The sequence below is a fragment of the Pelobates fuscus genome, chromosome 4 (assembly GCF_036172605.1).
Source record: "Pelobates fuscus isolate aPelFus1 chromosome 4, aPelFus1.pri, whole genome shotgun sequence".
Lineage (NCBI taxonomy): Eukaryota > Metazoa > Chordata > Amphibia > Anura > Pelobatidae > Pelobates > Pelobates fuscus.
In genome coordinates this window covers 160,111,675-160,132,087 of record NC_086320.1, presented here as the reverse complement: position 1 = coordinate 160,132,087, position 20,413 = coordinate 160,111,675, and the positions used below count along the sequence as shown (strand labels likewise).

General features: G+C 41.0%; 1 protein-coding gene across 3 annotated transcripts in view; it reads left to right on the top strand.

Moving 5' to 3' along the window:
- Window positions 1–20,413, top strand: part of PHACTR1 (phosphatase and actin regulator 1) — a 382,609-nt gene that overhangs the window by 352,168 nt on the left and 10,028 nt on the right. For all 3 annotated transcript variants that reach the window (XM_063451716.1, XM_063451714.1, XM_063451717.1), the window contains 4 exons: window positions 8,497–8,711; window positions 9,199–9,355; window positions 18,713–18,768; window positions 20,314–20,375. In XM_063451716.1, coding sequence (XP_063307786.1) covers window positions 8,497–8,711; window positions 9,199–9,355; window positions 18,713–18,768; window positions 20,314–20,375 — 490 coding nt within the window. The remainder of the gene's footprint in view (window positions 1–8,496; window positions 8,712–9,198; window positions 9,356–18,712; window positions 18,769–20,313; window positions 20,376–20,413) is intronic.

The following is a 20,413-nucleotide window of genomic DNA, read 5'->3' as shown; positions in this document are numbered from 1 at the left end:
AATGTAAAGTATTGCTGGAATGACAAGGAACAATGTAACTATTTATGTTCACACACACCATGGCTTTTCTGTCTTTCCTTGTTAAATTGTAAATCGTTATTTTAGGAAATATTTAAAGACTGGAAATAGAAGCTTGATTATCACAACTCATTGCTGATCCTCTTTTTTTGTGGCAGCCCAGTCAATTATTAAGTTGGGTTTTTTTCAGAACTTTTTGTTGAGTTGTTTCTGACCCAAAAGATAGGTTAAAATAGGACAGGATAAAATAGACTGCCTGGAACAAAACATTGGCACAGTAAATGACCGTATAATATATGTAATTTGTGATTGGTCTTTTACACTGATACGTTTCGTTGCCCTTTTCCTTGACAAATATACATTAATGGTAGATGGCATTCAAAGTTCTTTAGTAATGTTTTTCTCCCTCTGCTTAATATGAATATACTTAATTTTCTTGCCTTTTTTTGTTCCAAAATTCGAATGCTGTGGTGGGGATTTTATAGACCAATGCCAAAATACGTTGTCATCTTCACAATGTTCATATGAAAACAATGTTAGTTTGCAAAGTCATTAGAGCAGCCTGTAACATTGATTTCTTCACTGAAAGAGTTTACATTTGATGTACGGTATATAACAAGACACTTCATATAATGGTTTTACAGCACAGAAGGCTGCTCTGCAATTTCCCGGCATTTCAATAGGAGTGTGGGGAGCTGTACATCTTTGAATTATAGAGCAATCAGTAAGCCTTATATTCAGTTGTCGCAGTGCCAGTGTGTTACGTTGGTGAATTGCATGTGATTCGTTTGTGTCAGCACTTCTTTTATAGATCCTCTGGCAACTTCTGCTGACCAATTTGCATGGTGATTTCATTGAAGATATCAGAAAGCATTTTCATCCATATTAGTTTGTGCTAGTAAAATGGATAAAACAAGTCAGTGCTATAAATGTTATGATCAAAGTTGTATTATGTCATATTGTGCTCGGTTAATTGTTTTATGAAATGGAAATTGTCAACAAAGGATGTCACTTAAAATCACTTTTATAGTAGTAGATATTTCACCCAGGCATAGCAGGGGTATTCAAATACCAGCAGTTAGCAAACTACAACACCCATGAACCTTTGCAAGACATTTGTTGTCTCTGATTTGCAATAGTTTCTCATAATTGAAGTTTACTTATAGATTAAGGTCCAATAGTTGAATACTAGTATGATATAGTGTAAATTACTATTTTTATGTTGTCATTGCATTATTATCAATATTATCCATGGCTTCAGGTTTAAATCCATTCCTGCTATTCTATAAATTCTAGAGATGAATCTTGCATTTTATGGTGTGTACTGCTTTGAAAATAATATTCTTCCAAAACTGGTAAATCTCAAGATAGATGTTCCCAACTACTTTATCCTGTTGGCTTAGTTCCCGAAACACCTCCGCATTTTAAATATCAATATTACCCAGATTTGATCAGCATTAGTTGGCTGAGCTGGTCAGCGGAGAAGATCAGATAATCAATACCATCTAAGTATGGATGGTACTGACATTGTAAATTCCACAGAAGCAAAGGACCATGCAACAAGTGTTGGGGACCATTGGTTTGTGTTAATCCACTCAAAACTGATTTGACACAGAACCAAGAGATGGCTCCATTAGCATCTAGGTGCCATAACTATTACAATTGGATGTAGTGGTTATGGTGCTTAGAGAGCCCTTTTAAAATACATTTTCAGTTTTTTTAATTCTTTGATCAAATTTATTTGGACTCTATCTCATCCCCTCACACAGAGTACTAAACAAATGGGAAGACCGGGCAAGAACAGCAGTACTTCTGCCAGATCTCACTGGGATGGTGGGAGCGGGTCACATCCAGTGCAATAGGTGGCAGGGCCAACCTGTCACTGGAATGTGTGTGTAATTGTGGTTTCCTGGTTCTCCCAAGTCAGAGCATGGCTGTTTAGCCAGACCCCTGACTGTGTGTGGCCCTCAGTCTATGACTGTTTTGCCCAAGTGATAGACAATACCTTATACCTAAACAATTACTATAAAAGTCAGAATTTACATTTTGTTAGTGTAATAGGGCTATTCACTAAACTGAAAATTCAAAGTGAATTTCAAAATTCAAAGGACCACTAAAATGTTACGAATACAATTACAATGCAATTTCCTGACACTATAGCTGTAAAAACAAAGTTTAGGTCCAAGGGCTTTAAACTTACCTTTATTACAGCACCACTCGGGTCTAGTTGTGCCTGTTCTGCCTCCACCCATAGGAAAGCATTTGAATGCTATTGCACATGCACAGCAAAATGCTGCACCGATCAGCATCTCCTCATAGAGATGCATTGACTCATCTCTATGGGGAGTGTTCAGCGTCTCCATGCAGAGAGTGGATATGCTGAACATCAGTGCTGCACATTGTGCAGCACTGACCAAGGAAGCACCTCTAGTGGCTGTCTGAGTGTCTGCCACTAGAAGTGTTACTAGGCAGTAATGAAAACCAGGGGTGCACTTAAAAAACACCCACTATTTTTTTTTTTTTTCTAATTTGTTTTCTATTTTGTTTGTTTGCTTTTTAATTGTCTTCTAGTCCCCTTCTACAAAACTCTTGCCCCCTCTACAAAATCCATGCAACCTTCAAAAAATCCTTGCCCCTTTCACGTTCTACAAACCCCCCCTTTCTATAAAACCCCTGCCCCCTCTACAAAAACCCTGCACCAGCTCCTTTACAAAAACCCTGCCCAGCCCCCTTCTACAAATCCCCTGCCCAGTCCCTTTTCTACAAAGCCCCTATCCAGTCTCCCTTTTACAAATCCCCTGCTCCTCTCTACAAAAACCCTGCACCCCAGTCTAAAAAAAATCCTGCACCCCTCTACAAACCTCCTGCACCCTCCATTCGCAAAAATCTCTGCCCTCCTCTCCAAGGCCCCTGCCCCCCTACAAATCCCCTGCACCCTCTATTTACAAGAATCCCTGCACTCCTCTGCAAACCTCCTGCACCCCTCATTCACAAAAATCCCTGCCCCCTGTCACCCCTACAAACCTCCTGCACCACTCATTCACAAAAATCCCTGCCCTCCTCTCCAAGACTCCTGCCCCCTACAAGCATCCTGCACCCACCATTCACAAAAATCCCTGCCCACCTCTCCAAGACCCCTGCTCCCCTACAAACCCCCTGCACCCACCATTCACAAAAACCCTGCCCCCTCTCTACAAAAAACCCTGCACCCCCATTCACAAAAATTACCGCCCTCCTCTCCAAGACCCCTGCCCCTCTACAAACCCCCTGGACTCCCATTCACAAAACCCCTTCACTCTATCTACAAAAACTCCTGCTCACCCCTCTACAAGAGCCCTGCCCCCCCTGCAAATCCCTCACCCCCCATTCACATAAACCCCTGCCCATCCCCTTCTACAAATCCATGATCACCCCCTCTTCTAGAGCCCTGCCCCCCCTGCATTCCCCTACAAACCCTCTGCACCTCACTACAAACCCCCTGCACAGCCCATTCACAAAAAACCCTTCCCACCCCCTTCTACAGACCCATGCCCATCCCCTCTACAAGACCCCTGTCCCCTCTCCCTCCCCTCCTCCTCCCCTCCTCCTCCCCTCCCTCTACCTCTGCACACAAAAAAACACTTAAAAAAAAAACCATCAACAATATTAGCAAGCACTCACCCTGCTACTTCCCCTGCTTACTGCCCCCTGCTGATTCAGGCTCTAGACTCTCCCGCCACGTCTCCGCCCGCATAGAGTGTCAGAGCACTTCAGCTCAAAACACAGTGAGGGCGGAGCAAGTTGACAGCCTCCGGATTCCTCCTTCTGCTGCCCAGCAGCAGCTCTCACTAAGAGGGTAGGTGGCACCCCCGTTATGACCGGCACCCTGGGCGGACCGCCCTCCCACCCCCCCTAATAGGACGCCACTGATGTAAACACAACCTTTTGCCTGAAATGGCAGTGCTTACATTAAAAACCCTGCTGGGACAGGCTGTAGACAAAGGCTACATTTAATCTGTAGTTGTTCTGGTGACTATAGTGTCCCTTTAAGGTCAAAATAGCTTAACTGGGAAAATTATCCAAGTCAGCTATGCTTCCAGTTCAACTACTCAGGCCTTAAATTTGGAATTCGCTTTAAATTCTAACTTTAGTGAATAACCTTGTTAATCAGTTATGCTATCACTTTGGCTAATCTGGCATTATATTTGCAATTTACTTTGAATTCTTACTTTAGTGAACACCTGAACTCACCAGGGCCCCTACTTTGTATGAGGTTTTCCATTGAACTTTTTGTCTTAGGTGTGCAATGTGGCCCAAACAAACAGAGATTTCCAGATGGCACAAACACATAATGCTGGATCGTCCTGGCTGAGCTGTTGCTAACGGCATCATGCCAGACATGTGTACCATGTTTGGTAATAGTATTCTGTAGATTTTCATACACATCCACAGAATTAGTGAACATACATTAGTCATGTTCCTGTTCTTGGATGACATTAATTAAAACTACCATAAGTATGTACTTACAGTTCTCCAATTTACCATGCTGTGCTCCTTGGTTTATCTATAAACATATACAGGGTTATTCATCAAAGTGAGAAATGATGGAGATTTAAAGCAAATCTCCAATTTAGGGTTAAATTAGCTGAACTGGCAGCATAGCTGAGTTGAAGTATTTTTCCATTTTGACCTTAAATTTGAAATTCACTCTGAATTCACTTTGAATTCCCAACAATTCTCACAGATATATTCCAGGTGGTATTTATGTGTATTCCTCATTCCCGGGTCCTCTACCAGTGGCCTGGGAGCCCGAGGGAGAATCTTAGCTGTTCCTAGAACTGTCCCACCTGCAATATGCTGAAGCCACTACAATTGTGAGCCTTGAGATTGACGTTTAGTGAATAAGTGAGTGCGCTAGATCTTGTATGTTGTATGAATTAGACCCAGCATCTTATATATATAAACTAAGATATATTTCACTTATAAATTATTAGCAGTTCCTTTCTTACCAAAAGTCAGTGGTCACAAAAATACCTGTAGCAGCTAATTTTATTTAAGGCAAAAACAATGTTCTAGCAATTGATAAAACTGTATTGGATTTACCATGTCTTCTGTGTGTATAGCTTCCCATGCTTTTCCAATGCCCAGAAAATCCTGATTCCAGATGCTGTTTTGTAGAACACAACATTTCCCTAAATCTCCCCCATAATCGTTTAGGCAAGGCCACAGATTGTCTTATGATGCCATCTAGTGGTCACATTGCAGAATAGCATAAGGGAGAATGAAGGTAGTGCTTTCACTATCGAGTAATCTAGAGAAAACACCTACCTGCCATTTCAGATTCAAGGGTGATGGAACTGGAAAACTGTAACACTGTAACATTACAGAGTCAAATAAAAACAATTTGCTTTCCAACTGTAAAAAAAGATTTTTTACTCAAACGGCAAACAGGACAATTTACACATTGAATGTTGAGTAACCAATTGTTCTTTAAATGTGTGAACCAACAAAGAAAAAAGGCTGTGTATACCTAGTACCAAAAAGAGGGAGGTAGGAACACAGAGGTCAGTGCAGTGGTACCAGATCCACCAAACGGGCTTGAACCCAATTATCCAATAAAATTAAATAAATAAATAGAGTCCCTCTAAAAAGCTGGACTCAATCCTGTTTTTTGGCAACAGGGGTAAAAAAAATGAAAAAAAATCTGTAATCAAAGAAAAATGACTTGGAGTAAAGGTAGATGTGGAGGGATAGCAGAATTATCAGCAGTATATAGTTCCAATATATCCAAAAATAATAAATACTTTATTTATAAAGGCACTGCACAAATACGATACAATTGAAAAGCTGCTGAACAACAAAGTAACACATGCATGGAACCCAGGCAGTAGTAAATATAAACTACTAGGGGAGGTCCACTAAGTAGTGGAAAGGCAAATGCATTCCTAAATTTGGGAGGCTAATGCTAAAAAATAGAGATAAGCTGCTATAAGACTGGGGACAGAGCCAGTAGATTAACCTCTTTTTTTTTTTTTTAATTCTTTATTTTTGCAGTGCTTATAATGGTTACAGGCTTACATATGGTACCCCAACGGCATTCCATACGTTGATTGCTAAACATTTGTTACAGTGGGTATTAGATAGACAAAGCACTTTTTTTTTTTTTTATATTACATGGTAAACAGGCTTAAACGTAGATTGAGATTACAATAGCAAAACAAAAGAAACATTCTAGAGCTTGGATAGTTAAAACAGTACGCTTGGTATCAATACGCTAGATTTCAGAGTGCTAAACAAAAGAATACAGTCGCTTACTCTAAGCTTATCGTAAATAATCTTTAAGTTTAAGAGGCAAATAAATGATATGTTAGAGGCTAGGATACATTTTAAGGTTGTATATTTTCAGCAGCACAAGGGCACACTCTGGAGTGTAGGCATCTTGTAGCCCTCTCAACTGTGTATGTCAAATTCAGCCCACCCCAATACGGTAGGGGAGAGGCGAGAGTCCCATTGTCCCCAGTGGGATTCCTCCCCTGCTCCAGAGCTTGGAACTTGCCTCGTTGGTTCGGTGAAACCCGATGGAGTGGCTGGCCCAGTCGCTTACTTTGTCATGCGTCTGTATCTGTAGTTTCCTGACGGTGACTCTTGGACTAGTGTGTCTCTGATGCTGCCCTAGTGGGATAAACTGAGGAGCCCTGTAGGCCTGCCGCGTGAGTTTGGCTTGGCGCTTTGCGTCTCTCCGCTTGTGCTTTGAAGGTCTTCTGTGTGCTGACTTGGGGGCTTTCACCGTGGCTTGGTGGTGTTTGCTGGGGCCTGTGGCCCTCAACGGCCCTGGAGTTAGGTGCGTTGTGTTGCGGGCGGGTTTCCCGTTCTGCATGCGACTTTTGGAAGGCCCTTTCCCTAATCGGGGTTGGGCTCTCCCGCTTCCCGTGTCTGGTCTGGCTGTGGTACCTGAAAATAGGCGCTGCAGCTTCTGCCAGAAGCGCTGGAAGATTTTGTTGAGCCTCAACTGGGGATCTGCTGTGAGGTCATGCGACTTTCCCGGCACTAGGCCCACGCCTCGCAGTTGTGAGTCCTTAGCGTCCGCCATTGTTGGGCGTCGGGCGGGAGGCAGCGTTTCCCAGCAGCGTGGTGAGTGCGGGTATGCAGGATAGCCTCTGATGGGACCGGGATAACCCCCACCGGTCCACGGGGGGGGTGAAGGAGTGCCACGGATCCAAACCCCTTCTCAGGGCTCAAGGGGCTCGGCCGCTTCCCCTCGTCCCCGTTCCAGGTAGGCCGCAGCAAGGGTCCCAGGTTCTCCGTTGAATTATCGCTCCGGAGCTGTGTCTGGTAGTTGCCCTGGGTCCCCCTGACCTTAATCATTCATGTGGGTTCTGTTGTTGGCAGTGTTCGCCGGATTACCACGCTTAAATTTGCGATAAGGTCTGGAGCCCCGGCATTACACGTCCGGCTCGCTTGAAGGTCAGGCTCCGCCCCCGTCAGTAGATTAACCTCTTAAGGACACATGACGTGTGACATGTCATGATTCCCTTTTATTCCAGAGGTTTGGTCCTTAAGGGGTTAAAGGGTAACAGTGGCCTCTGTAGAAAAAGATATATATATGTAAGCCAATGGGCTAAAAATGGGCAATTGCTTATATAATGTAGGTATATGCAAAGCAGAGATAACCAAAAACGAATAGTCATAAGCCGAGCATGTAAATAGAGTGCTGAATTATTCCATAAGATTAGGTGGTATAGCTTGTAATAAATCTACAACAAATCTGCAGAGGCTCTAACTGTGAAACCCTAATACTCCTAAGGCAACACCTTCAAGGGTGTTCTATGCTGTCCCTAATGTCAGAGTAGTCAGCTGAAACCTCCCAAAGACACCCCCCAGAAAAGCCAAAACTCTAAGTAAAAAAAAATAAATTAAATGCTAAACACCAAGTGCTTCCATGAGTGAATAAAAGTGATTGATAAAAGAAATCCCTTCTTAAATGTGTATATGCATTTTCATTATTATTATTTTTTTTAAATTTAACTGCAGTGTGAAACATCCATTTTAGGTGCTAAATTCGTAAAACTGGAAGCCTGGAACCTCTGCTGCAGGAAAAAATAAACTTTCACTTAGAATCCTCACTACCTTCCCTTAACAAGTGTTAAGCAGATAACGTTTTATCATCTGGAAGGAAGACTTATCATTAATTGCTGTTTATGTAGATGTGATAGGAGAGCTTTTAAAATTAAGAGTGGGCATCATTACACTATGCCTTCATGTTTACATATTCACACTATGTTTACTGTGCTTTTTCCATTTTCTTTATTTTATGTAATTAGATAGAATTAAATGAATGTCAGATATATGATTAACTGTCCTTTGTGTTTCTTTTTCTGCTTGGATTTATTATTTCTCTAATTGTCTCAATTTTTTTTTTTTATATTCCAAAATATGCTGTTTTGATCATTTCCAGAGTTACATTTACGTTTTCAGTCACTGTTTTTGGTTTTATCCTAGCTCTGGCATGCATGTCGGAGACAGCATCTCTAAAACAGGACTAGGTGGCTATTCCGACATGAGACAGGTGCCAACTGTTGTTATTGAATGTGAAGATGATAAAGAAAATGTGCCTCATGAGACAAGCTATGACGACAATTCATGCCTTTACTCAAGAGATGACGATGACGATGAGGAGGATGAGGATGAAGATGACGATAGCTCCCTATATTCAAGTTGGTATAGATACTTATATGCTTCTGGGTTAAAATATTTCTTTAAATATTCATTTAAAATGATATTCAAATGCATAAAAATAACCCACTAATGAAGCTTGTATTCGCCAAATTTATTTTCTGCTCATATTGTTATGCACTAAAGTGTCAATTGTAGGGTATTGAGAGAGAATTCAAAATGGGTTTCATATATTAGGGAAAAATAACCAACGTGAGCACATAGCTGACTTGGAAATAGTTTTTTTGCTTGGTTATTTTGGCCCATAATTTAAAATTCAGTATGAATTTAGTTCTTATTCCCAGCAGGTCACACGTTAATGAATAACCCTACAACTGTATGTCAATAAACAATACAGTATTCACATTGAATTACATACTAACATTCTTTATTATTGTCTGTTCTATGAACATACTGTATATATGTCACTTGACAAATGACGTACTCCGTACATTGTAACTTTACATTGCTACTTTCTGTATGTTATAGGCTCTTTGGCTATGAAGGTCCTCAGGAAGGATTCATTGGCTATAAAGCTAAGCAACAGACCCTCCAAAAGAGAACTTGAAGAGAAGAATATCCTCCCCGCGCAGACTGACGAGGAAAGGCTGGAATTAAGGCAACAGATTGGGACCAAACTTATAAGGTTAGCATTTAGTGTCACTTGAACATATTTTTATTAAAATATGGAGACATATAGGATCTTCAAAGACAATGTTCCAGAGCAAAGGTACTGCATTTTATTACATGTGCTAGTTGAGGGATTCATATATCAAAGGAATGGTATACGTGATAAGCCCCAGCAATCTTTGTCTCTAATACAATCAGGAGCCATGGAAAAAAGATCTGTACCGTTGACAGTGTCACAGATACCACCACTCCCAGGTAGACACATGACTTGCTTTAGTTGGTGAAAGGGTCAAAATCACTATTTGTCTGCACTAGACCCAAAATAATGACTAAATAATCCTGTTTAAATACCACCCACACCTATCTATAGTATCAAAATGCTGCCACCATCAACAAAACCTAAAATAGAGTGTCTAAGGTTAACCTAAGAAATAAGATTAAAAACTCACAAAAAACATAATTTAGTAGAAGTTCCGTGTGTCAGGATTACTATTTGATCCAGAACGTAGAATTGTATCACACCTAGGACTAAAAGGTAATGTCTTAACGTACCAAAGAATAGTCAGAATACTTGCCAAGGTCGGGACACGGAATGGGACACAATGATAAGGCAAAGCCAAAAGTCAGGGATACCAGAATACAGGGAAGTCAAAATGAAGCCAAAGTCAATAACCAGAAATAAATGGTCAGGAATACACTCTCGGACAACCACTAAGGGAAACCACGACAGGGCAATGAGTAAAAGGAAAAAAGGAGTTTAAATAAGATCTGATTGGCTGTACCCGACCTTTGACCCCAGAACGTGTGTGCGCATCCTTTACGTGACGTCATACCCACGTCAACGTCGTCAGTGGCGTGGGTGGACGTGGAGCTACATACTGTTGTGGATCTGCAGCGGCCGGCGTCCACCACGATGTCACAGGAGTCGGATATATTGCTGCATGACCGCTGAACGGCACTTCCGCATTTATCAGGAAGGAGGTAACTACTGCAAATACCGCACGGTGAGGCTGAACATGTTACATTACACCCCACCTGAAGACCGCCCACCCGGCGGGCAGGACCAGGTTAGAGTGGAAACTTGGCGTGAAAAGAGTGAATCTTGCAAGAGACCTCATACTCCTCCTGTCCAGAAACAACCAAAGGGGGAGGTGGAATATTGGGGACAGTATACCTATTGCAAATAAGTGGTTTTAGCAAGGAAACATGGAAAGTATTGGGAATATGCAAAGAGGCAGAAAGTGCCAAAAAATACGAGACAGGCTTCATTCTTCGAATGATACATAACGGACCAAGGAACCTGGGAGCAAACTTCATGCTAGGAACCTTCATCTTAACGTTGCGCGATGATAACCACACCCTCTCATCCACTTGGTAAACAGGGTTGGCACCTTGCCTTTTATCAGCATGAAATTTGAAACAAGCGGCTGCAGTTTCGAGAGCGGACTGAACTTTGGTCCAAGTCTCACAAATAGCAGCGAGGTGATCATGCAGAGCAGGGATAGCGGTGTCAGAGAAAACAGGCTGCAGTACAGTGGGATGGCGACCGTTATTAACAAAGAAAGGGCTATGACCGGAAGAGTCATGGTTAGCATTGTTCCTACCAAACTCGGCCCAAGGAAGTAGTTCGGACCAGTTACCTTGAGTGCTATTAATAAAACAACGCAAATACTATTCCAACGACTGGTTAGCCCTTTCAGCCATGCCATTGGTTTGAGGATGGTAAGCACAAGAAAATGACAATTCAATGCCCAATTGTTTATTGAAAGCCCTACAAAACTGGGACACAAACTGAGAACCTCTGTCAGAAACAATATTATGAGGAATGCCATAAAGCCTGACAATTTCTCATATAAAGATAAGAACCAGGTCTTGTGGGGAGGGCAATTTATTTAGTGGAACAAAGTGAGCTATCTTGGAAAATCGGTCAACCACTATAAGGATGGTGGTATAGCCATTAGAATTTGGAAGTTCCACGATGAAATCCATGGACAAGTAGGACCATGGAACACTAGGTACAGGAAGTGGTTGTAACAATCCACAAGTTTATGGGGAACCTTAGAGACTGCACACACAGAACAGGCCTCTACATTTGCCCTGACATCTTTCCTGAGTGAATTCCACAAAAAAAGATCTAGAGACAGCGGTAATAGTCTTATTAATAACCGGATGCCCTGCAGTCACATTGTCGTGGAATATCCTTATTAATTATTTTCTCTCAGACAATGGAATAAACAATTTATCCAGGGGCTTATCGCAAGGTGTCTGGGCCTGAGCCGCCATGACAGCACAAAGCAATGGGGATGAAAAAGAGAGAACAGTGGAAGCAATGATACACTGAGGAGGAACAATAGGGGACGTTTCTTGTTATTATTCTGATTCAAAATCAAACTGTCTAGAGAGAGCATCAGCTTTAACATTTTTGGGACCAGGTCTGTAAGTGAAAATAAAATTAAAGCGAGACAAGAACAAAGACCATCTGGCCTGTCTAGAAGACAGGTGTTTAGCATCGCCAATATATGCCAAATTTTTGTGATCAGTGATGATCAAAAGGGGATCCTTGGAACCCTCTACAAGGTGTCACCATTCTTTAAGCACTATTATAATGGCCAACAATTCCTGTTGCCAATATCATAATTCCGCTCGGCCGGAGACAACTTTCTAGAAAAGTACCCACATGGATGCAATGGAGTATCCTGACTCTCCCTCTGAGATAAGACAGCCCCCACCCCTGTTTCGGAGGCTTCAACCTCCAGTATAAAACGTTTGCTGGTGTCAGGATGTTTCAATATGTCAGCAGAAGCAAACCTTTGTTTGAGAAGTTCAAAAGCTTATCTAGCTTCTTTAGACCATATGGTACAGTTAGTTTCAAGTTTGCAATAAAGTTTATTTTCAAGCAAGGTTTGCAGCACTTGTTTGACATGTTTGTGGTGAGTCTGAAGGTCAGGGGAATAAACAAGTATATCATCCAGGTATACTAGGACAAATTAATAAATATAGTCTCTGAGCACATCGTTAATAAAATCCTGAAATATGGGCGGAGCATTGCATAACCCGAAAGGTATGACAAGGTACTCATAATGCCCATTTCTAGTGTTAAATGCTGTTTTCCACTCATGATTCTCCTTAATCCTTACCAAATTGTATGCACTCCTGAGGTCTAGTTTAGTAAAAACTTTAGTACCTTGGAGTCTATCACACAATTCGGAGATGAGGGGAATGGGATAGGCATTCTTTATGGTGATTTTGTTTAATGCTCTGTAATCAATGCATGGGCGTAATTCACTATCTTTTTTAGATATAAAAAGAACCCTGCACCAGCAGGCAAAGATGATTTACGGATGTGGCCATTACTTAGGAAATCTGTAATGTAATCTTCCATTATTCTACTCTCCTGTGGAGTTAAGGCATACACTGCCCCTTTAGGTGGCATTGTGCCGGGTAGCAGATTTATGGAGCAGTCATATGGTCTGTTGGTGCAATACTCTTTTGCATTTCATCAGATTTTATACCCTCTGTGTTTTTCTCAATTTCCAAGCTGAGGGAAGGGCAGAGAGGAGTAGTAGCTGTAGTGATTCCAGTTTGATGACACCTCCAATCGCACATTTGGTCATTTAGTCTCTTGTTATATACCTGGTAAAAAAAAAATCATATGTGGAATTGTCATAATCCCTCCATTCCAGAGATACCACATAAGATCTGTCTGTGACTCAGAATAACTGGTTTTCCCAATTCCCCCAAATGGTTTCAGGTACACCGGTCATGTTTAGTCTTCTTTTGCAGGGAGTACACTCAGCATTCCAAATATATATACTAAAAGGCACAGTTATTCATGTCTGCATTATTCTGAATGTTTTTGCAGCTGGTTCTTAGCAGAGAGTGCTGTCCCCAAACTTCTAACTGATGCTTGATAATCCATCCCCTATCTCTCCCATGATGGCTGACTAGCTGGGCATCAAATAAATGGTATGCACAACTGCTGTAAGATTAGCCGTTACTGCACTTTACACTAGAATTTGACCCCTGTATTAAAATATCCTGCAAAGGTAGGTGTTCAGTGAGTAAAGAAAGAAGTTACATAGAAACATGATATACTAAATAATGATTGTCTAAATGACAAGATTACCATATATACTACTATCATTAACAACCTTGAAAAGTATATAAATATAAGCAGGGCAGTCTTTGCTTGAGCAAAGCATTTGCTTGGGCCCCCTGGACTCTGTACACCCTCCCCAGGCGTGCAACCACGTTATCACCCTTAAAGCAGTGGCAACCTAAAGTAGAGAGGTGCAAGAATATTTTTTGGGCCTCCTTATTGCAAGGATGTTTAAAAGGTAGATCCCCATCTGTCGTGCAACTCCAGCAATGCCTTGACAGCTGGGGCTCTACCATTTACCCATGTTTGCAGGTTTGTATTTAGCCCCAAGCAGTTTTTGTGTGTTTCAATGTAAACAGTTTTTTTGTATGGAATATGTTTGCATGTGGTGTTGGCGTTTGAATGTAAGCATGTATTTATGTGTAGTGTTGGTTTTTGAATACAGGGGTGTGTATACATATAATGTTGGTGTTTAACACAGACGTGTATTTGTATGTAGTGCTGAAGCTTGAATGCAGGGGTGTATTTGTGTGTAGAGTTAGCGTGTGAATGTTGAGATGTATGCACATATACACACACAAACACACACGTAGATATACACACACTGAAACACATGCAGACACACAGATATACACATACACTGACACACAAATAAACAACCTGACACATAGATACACAACCTGACACACATACTAATAACATACAGATATGCATACTGACAACATACGGGTACACCGAAATACACAAAGACAACATACAGATACACTCTGACATACATACAGACACACCAATACATATCCTGACACACATACATACACACATGCAGTTACACAGACACACATATACACACCTGACACACACACACAGATACACACACAGACTTCATACAGATACTCACCCTGACACACACACAGATACACACAATGACAACAAATACAGGTGATACTCAAAAAATTAGAATATCGTGCAAAAGTTCATTTATTTCAGTAATGCAACGTAAAAAGGGGAAACTAATATATGAGACAGACGCATTACATGCAAAGCAAGATAGTTCAAGCCGTGATTTGTCATAAGTGCGATGATTATGGCTTACAGCTCATGAAAACCCCAAATTCACAATCTCAGAAAATTAGAATATTACATGCAATTAATAAAACAAGGAGTGTATATAGAACAATATCGGACCTCTGAAAAGTATAAGCATGCATATGGACTCACTACTTGGTTTTGGCCCCTTTTGCAGCAATTACTGCCTTTATGCGGCGTGGCATGGAAGCTATCAGCCTGTGGCACTGCTGAGGTGTTATGGAAGACCTGTATGCTTCAATAGCGGCCTTCAGCTCTTCTGCATTGTTCGGTCTTATGTCTCTCGTCTATCTCTTGGCAATGCCCCATAGATTCTCTATGGGATTCTGGTCAGGTGAGTTTGCTGGCCAATCAAGCATAGTAATCCCACGGTCATTGAACCAGGCTTTGGTGCTTTTGGCAGTGTGGGCAGGTGCCAAGTCCTGCTGGAAAATGAAGTCAGCATCCCCATAAAGCTTGTCTGCGGAAGGAAACATGAAGTGCTCCAAAATCTCCTGGTAGATGGCTGCGTTGACCCTGGACTTAATGAAGCACAGTGGACCAACAGATGACATGGCTCCCCAAATCAACACAGACTGTGAAAACTTCACACTGGACTTCAAGCATCTTGCCATGTGTGCCTCTCCATTCTTCCTGCAGACTCTGGGTCCTTGGTTTCCAAATGAGATACAAAAGTTGCTCTCATCAGAAAAGAGGACTTTGGACCACTGAGCAACAGACCAGGTCTGTTTTTCTTTAGCCCAGGTACGACGCTTCTGACGTTTTTTTTTTGTTCAGGAGCGGCTTGACAAGAGGAATACGACATCTGAAGCCCATGTCCAGGATCCGTCTGTATGTGGTGGCTGTTGATGCACTGACTCCAGCCTCAGTCCACTCCTTGTGAAAGTCCCCAACACTTTTGAGTGGCCTTTTCCTGACAATCCTCTCCAGGCTGCGGTCATCCCTGCTGCTTGTGCACCTTTTTCTTCCACACTTTTCCCTTCCACATAACTTTCTATTACTGTGCTATGATACAGCACTTTGGGAACATCCAAGTTCCTTCATAATTACCTTTTGAGGCTTTCCCTCCTTATGGAGGGTGTCAATTATGGTTTTCTGCACAACTGTCAGGTCAGCAGTCTTCCCCATGATTGTGATTCCTACTGAACCAGACTGATAGACCATTTAAAGGCGCAGAAACCATTTGCAGGTCTTATGGCTTACTTAGCTGATTAGAGTGGGACACTGTAAGCCTACAATGCACACACTGACATACATATGGACACACACAGACATATACACTAAATGGTATGCACAACTGCTGTAAGATTAGCCGTTACTGCACTTTAAACTAGAATTTAACCCCTGTATTAAAATATCCTGCAAAGGTAGGTGTTCAGTGAGTAAAGAAAGAAGTTACATAGAAACATGATATACTAAATAATGATTGTCTAAATGACAAGATTACCATATATACTACCATCATTAACAACCTTGAAAAGTATATAAATATAAGCAGGGCAGTCTTTGCTTGAGCAAAGCATTTGCTTGGGCCCCCTGGACTCTGTACACCCTCCCCAGGCGTGCAACCACGTTATCACCCTTAACGCAGTGGCAACCTAAAGTAGAGAGGTGCAAGAATATTTTTTGGGCCTCCTTATTGCAAGGATGTTTAAAAGGTAGATCCCCATCTGTCGTGCTGACACATACACATATACTGACAGACATATTGACACACATTCACAGACACACACACAGGCATACTGACACACTGACACATACACTGACAGTTATATTGACATACACATATATTAAAACATACTGACATACATTCACAGACACACTGACAGGCATACTGACATATACACATTTACTGAGACATTCACAGATACACACATACACTGACAGACATAATGACATACAGACATGTACTGAGGCATTCACAAATACACACACACGCACGCACACACACACACACTAAATTTACACTATTAAACCCACCCTCCTTGGAGACTGGCTTTCCCACTGGTGGCTGAAGCTGTTGGGAGTTGGGGTCTGGCTAGTTCGGCCCAGACCCCCTCCGCTCTGCCTCTTCCTCCTCCCGCGCGGCTCCTCTCTTTATGGGAGGAAGTGACTTGCGGCCGTCACTACCTCCCAGCCGGTTGCCGAAAAGCAAGAGAGAAACCAACCAGGTGGCCCTTAGTGCATGGGCCACCCAGTGGGCCTCCTTAGTGTGCGGCTGCACCAGGGGGTGGGAGAAATGCTTTAGGGCCAGCGGCGCCCATGGTGAAGCTGCATCGGGCCCCCCAGGAGTAACTGGGCCCGGGGCAGCTGCCCTGTTTGCCCCGCGGTAAAGACGGCCCTGAATATTAGCATTTTAAACCTTATGTATTAAAGCACAGATCTCTAGAGATTTACTCAAAATTCTTAATTATGTAATGCATTTACATTGCTAAAAATGATCCTTATCCCTTCTGTAAGTTGTAGTGGGGCATATGTCACCAGCAAATGACCTTAATATACTTAAGTGTAGTTTAACCGACATGTCCAAACAAAACCCCTTTATTCCCACCATTTAACTCCATTAGTAGCAGGCAGACAAAAACACTACTTCTAGATTTGGAAAAGAGAATCAAAAGGTTTTACTTTTGTCATCGAGAGTGGAAAAAAACCTGCTGCGATTAGACTAGTTTTCTTATGGCATTGACATGATTTCATAAGCTACCAGTCAACACTATCAGCCACGCAAAACACATGGTTGTAGCATTCTGTTTTTGAATTTCAGAATAATGAGGCATATTTGTGCGTAGTGTCACTGTGTGTGGGGGGTGTATACAAAGGTGTATTTTTAAATAGTGTCAGTGTGCATGAATGAAAAGATGTATATGTGTGGCAATATCTGTGTTTGTGAATACAGTAGTGTATTTGAGCATAACGTCAATTGGTGGGTGAATGCAGAGGTGCATTTGTGTTTTTTGTAAGTGTTTGAATACAGGAGTGTATTTTTCTATATTGTCAGTGTAAGTGTGAATTTCGGAATATGTATATTGTCAGTGTGCACGTAAATGCAGAGTAGATTTGTGTGTAGTGTTAGTGTATATGAACTCAGATGTATTTTTGTGTGGAATGTCAGTGTGTAAATGTAAAGGTGTATTGATGTGGTGTGTAATGAGCCCTGGTATTCCACATGTCCCTATACCACCATTAGTCCTACTAATAGATCGTACTTGAAAGAGTCAAGTGAGACCATTTCCCATCAGTACACAGAACTGTTCTGTTATGAATGGCTGCAGCCAGCCAGTTATTGGAATATGAATCACACAACCATACTGAAGGAGACGGCTGGAATGTAGTCCAAGGATAAATAGATCATTGTAGTTTTGGTCTAACGAAAACTAGAGCATCACAGTTACATTTATTATGGTTTTTTTTAAATTCACCCCTCAAGGACCAATGACATTATTCTGTATTTGATCCTTATGGATCCTATTCCAAAATGTTGTTGGAGTGATGTGAGTTGTGTGTGGATTTGTGGCAGCAGCATGTGTGTAACTCCATGTGTGATGGGTTTGTGTGTGGACTGCATGTATGGGGGCTTCCTATGTGTCATGGGATGTGTCTATTAGTGAGTGTATGTGTAGTTGGAGTTGTGTGAGAGAATGTGAGTGGACTTAATATGTGTTATGGGATGTGTGTGAGCTTATGGTGTGGGGGTGGGGGTGTAAAAGAAGTCAGCATGGTGACATTATAGGGTCAATGGTTCTGTGGCAAAGTTCTAAATGTTTACAGACATTCTACTGGTTTCTATGGTGATTGCTCCTTGTTTAATTCTTTGCTCAAATAGCACTTGTGTTCTGCCTGGTATATATTGTCTGACTGTGTGGTATTATGTGATTGCTAACATGTTTGGCAATGATACTTACGAAAGCTAGGAGGGGAAGCTAAAATACAGGACGTGAAGCAATTCCATCCTTACAAGTACTCACAGCTGAGGCGTTATATCTCAAGGTCATGTTACTCTTTCGTATTGCTTCTTTATTTAATATGTTGTAATGTTACACCTGTCACAGATCTGATTAATGTTTCCCTGACTGGAAGAACCGCAAAGGTTTCATGGATACACCAGAAACATAGATATCGCAGACAGTTATTGCAGACATTACACACTAGGCTGAACATGGTTCGAAAGTTTGTAATCTTTTTTTGTAGGCGACTGAGTCAAAGGCCAACGGCAGAAGAATTGGAACAAAGAAATATACTGAAACGTGAGTTAATATTATTAACTTTTATATTTTACTATACGGCAGCTAACTTTGGTACCCCAGATGCTGAACTATATTTCCATGAAACTGAGACAACTGTCATGCTGGCCAAGCATCATGGGACATGTAGTTCTTAGACAACTGGGATTAGCATCCACTGATCAGTATCATGGTGTAGCATTTTTATTTACGTTTATATTTATGTGTTAATATTATACTACTATATAGAAATATATAGATATTATATATATTAAAAAAAAAAAAAAGTAACTCATTAAAATATTTATAAACCCAAATAAAGCCGTTTAGGATCCCTTTAACTTGTTATGGGTAAATTTGTAGTTAATACCCAAGGTGATCTAAAAAATGAATGGGTATCTTTAGAAACATACAATAAAGAAATATAAATTGAGTTCTATGTCTGTTAAACTGCTTACCTTATGTTATTAAGTCTAGTTTAATATTATAGAACGTCTCCTTATCTTACCTTATGTTGTTTTATCAATTCGGATATAGTTGTAAAAAATGACTAAAGATAACTTTTCCACACAGAATTTTATAAACAATGTGTTTGGTCCATTGCTTGCTAAACTAGGTTCTAACAGCAATACTGTTGTGTCTGTCAGTAACTTGTCTAACCTAGTAAAGTGTCAGAAATGACAAATGCCTTGTTTACCAACTCATTAAATGTATTAATATAATAATGGCATGCTTTATTCTGTTATGTAATTCATATATGTTGTGAACACCCACATAACTCACAAGTCACAGTATAATGGGGACGATCTAGAACTTTAAATTAGACATAATTATATGTCTAATCACTGACATAACTCTTAAGATACGGAGGATTGAATAAATAAATAAATAAATAAATAAATGTGTCCCCTGTTCACATTTTATACCTTAGGCCAGTGGTTCCCAAACCAGTCCTCATGGGCCATCAATAATCCAGGATTTATGTATTTCCCTTTTTTAATCCAATGGCGATACTGACAAAACCTGGACTGTTGCTGGGTTCTGAGGACTGGATTGGGAACAACTGCCTTAGGCATTGGAAAATATGTTGCCATTTTCCTCAAGGTTAACTTAAATGATAGAAAATATGAATTCCAAATTCTGGGGTGTCATCAGTTGTTAGGGAGGTTACCCCTACACTGGGCATTAGCTATAGCCAATTAGACTGGACTTATCAAATGCTTCATCCATCTATATGTGAGGTGTTGGGATATGTCCTTAACAGCTGGCATGTAAGGTTTCTAATATACAAGCTCTATTCACTCAATAACCAGTTTGCAAATATATACTGAAATACCAGAGTTGGAAAAACATGCTCAGCCTTTTCAGAGCTTTGTTTTACAATTTGGTTGTGATCAGATTACCGAACTCTCTATACTGAAATAATGAATAGTAGGAGAATGCAGAGCCTCATCTTAGTGTAGTGACACAGTTAGTTATGCATAAAGATGTAAGTACTTGGATGGGATAAATATGTTTATAAGTATTAACTAGCCTGCTCAGGTCATAATCTGTCTGTTTCATTTTCAGCACGTAATGAGCAGGAGGAGCAGGAGGAAAAGAGGGAGATTAAGAGAAGGCTGACACGTAAGGTGAGTTTTGTATAAGGTGCAACTTTAGATTTTGAAAT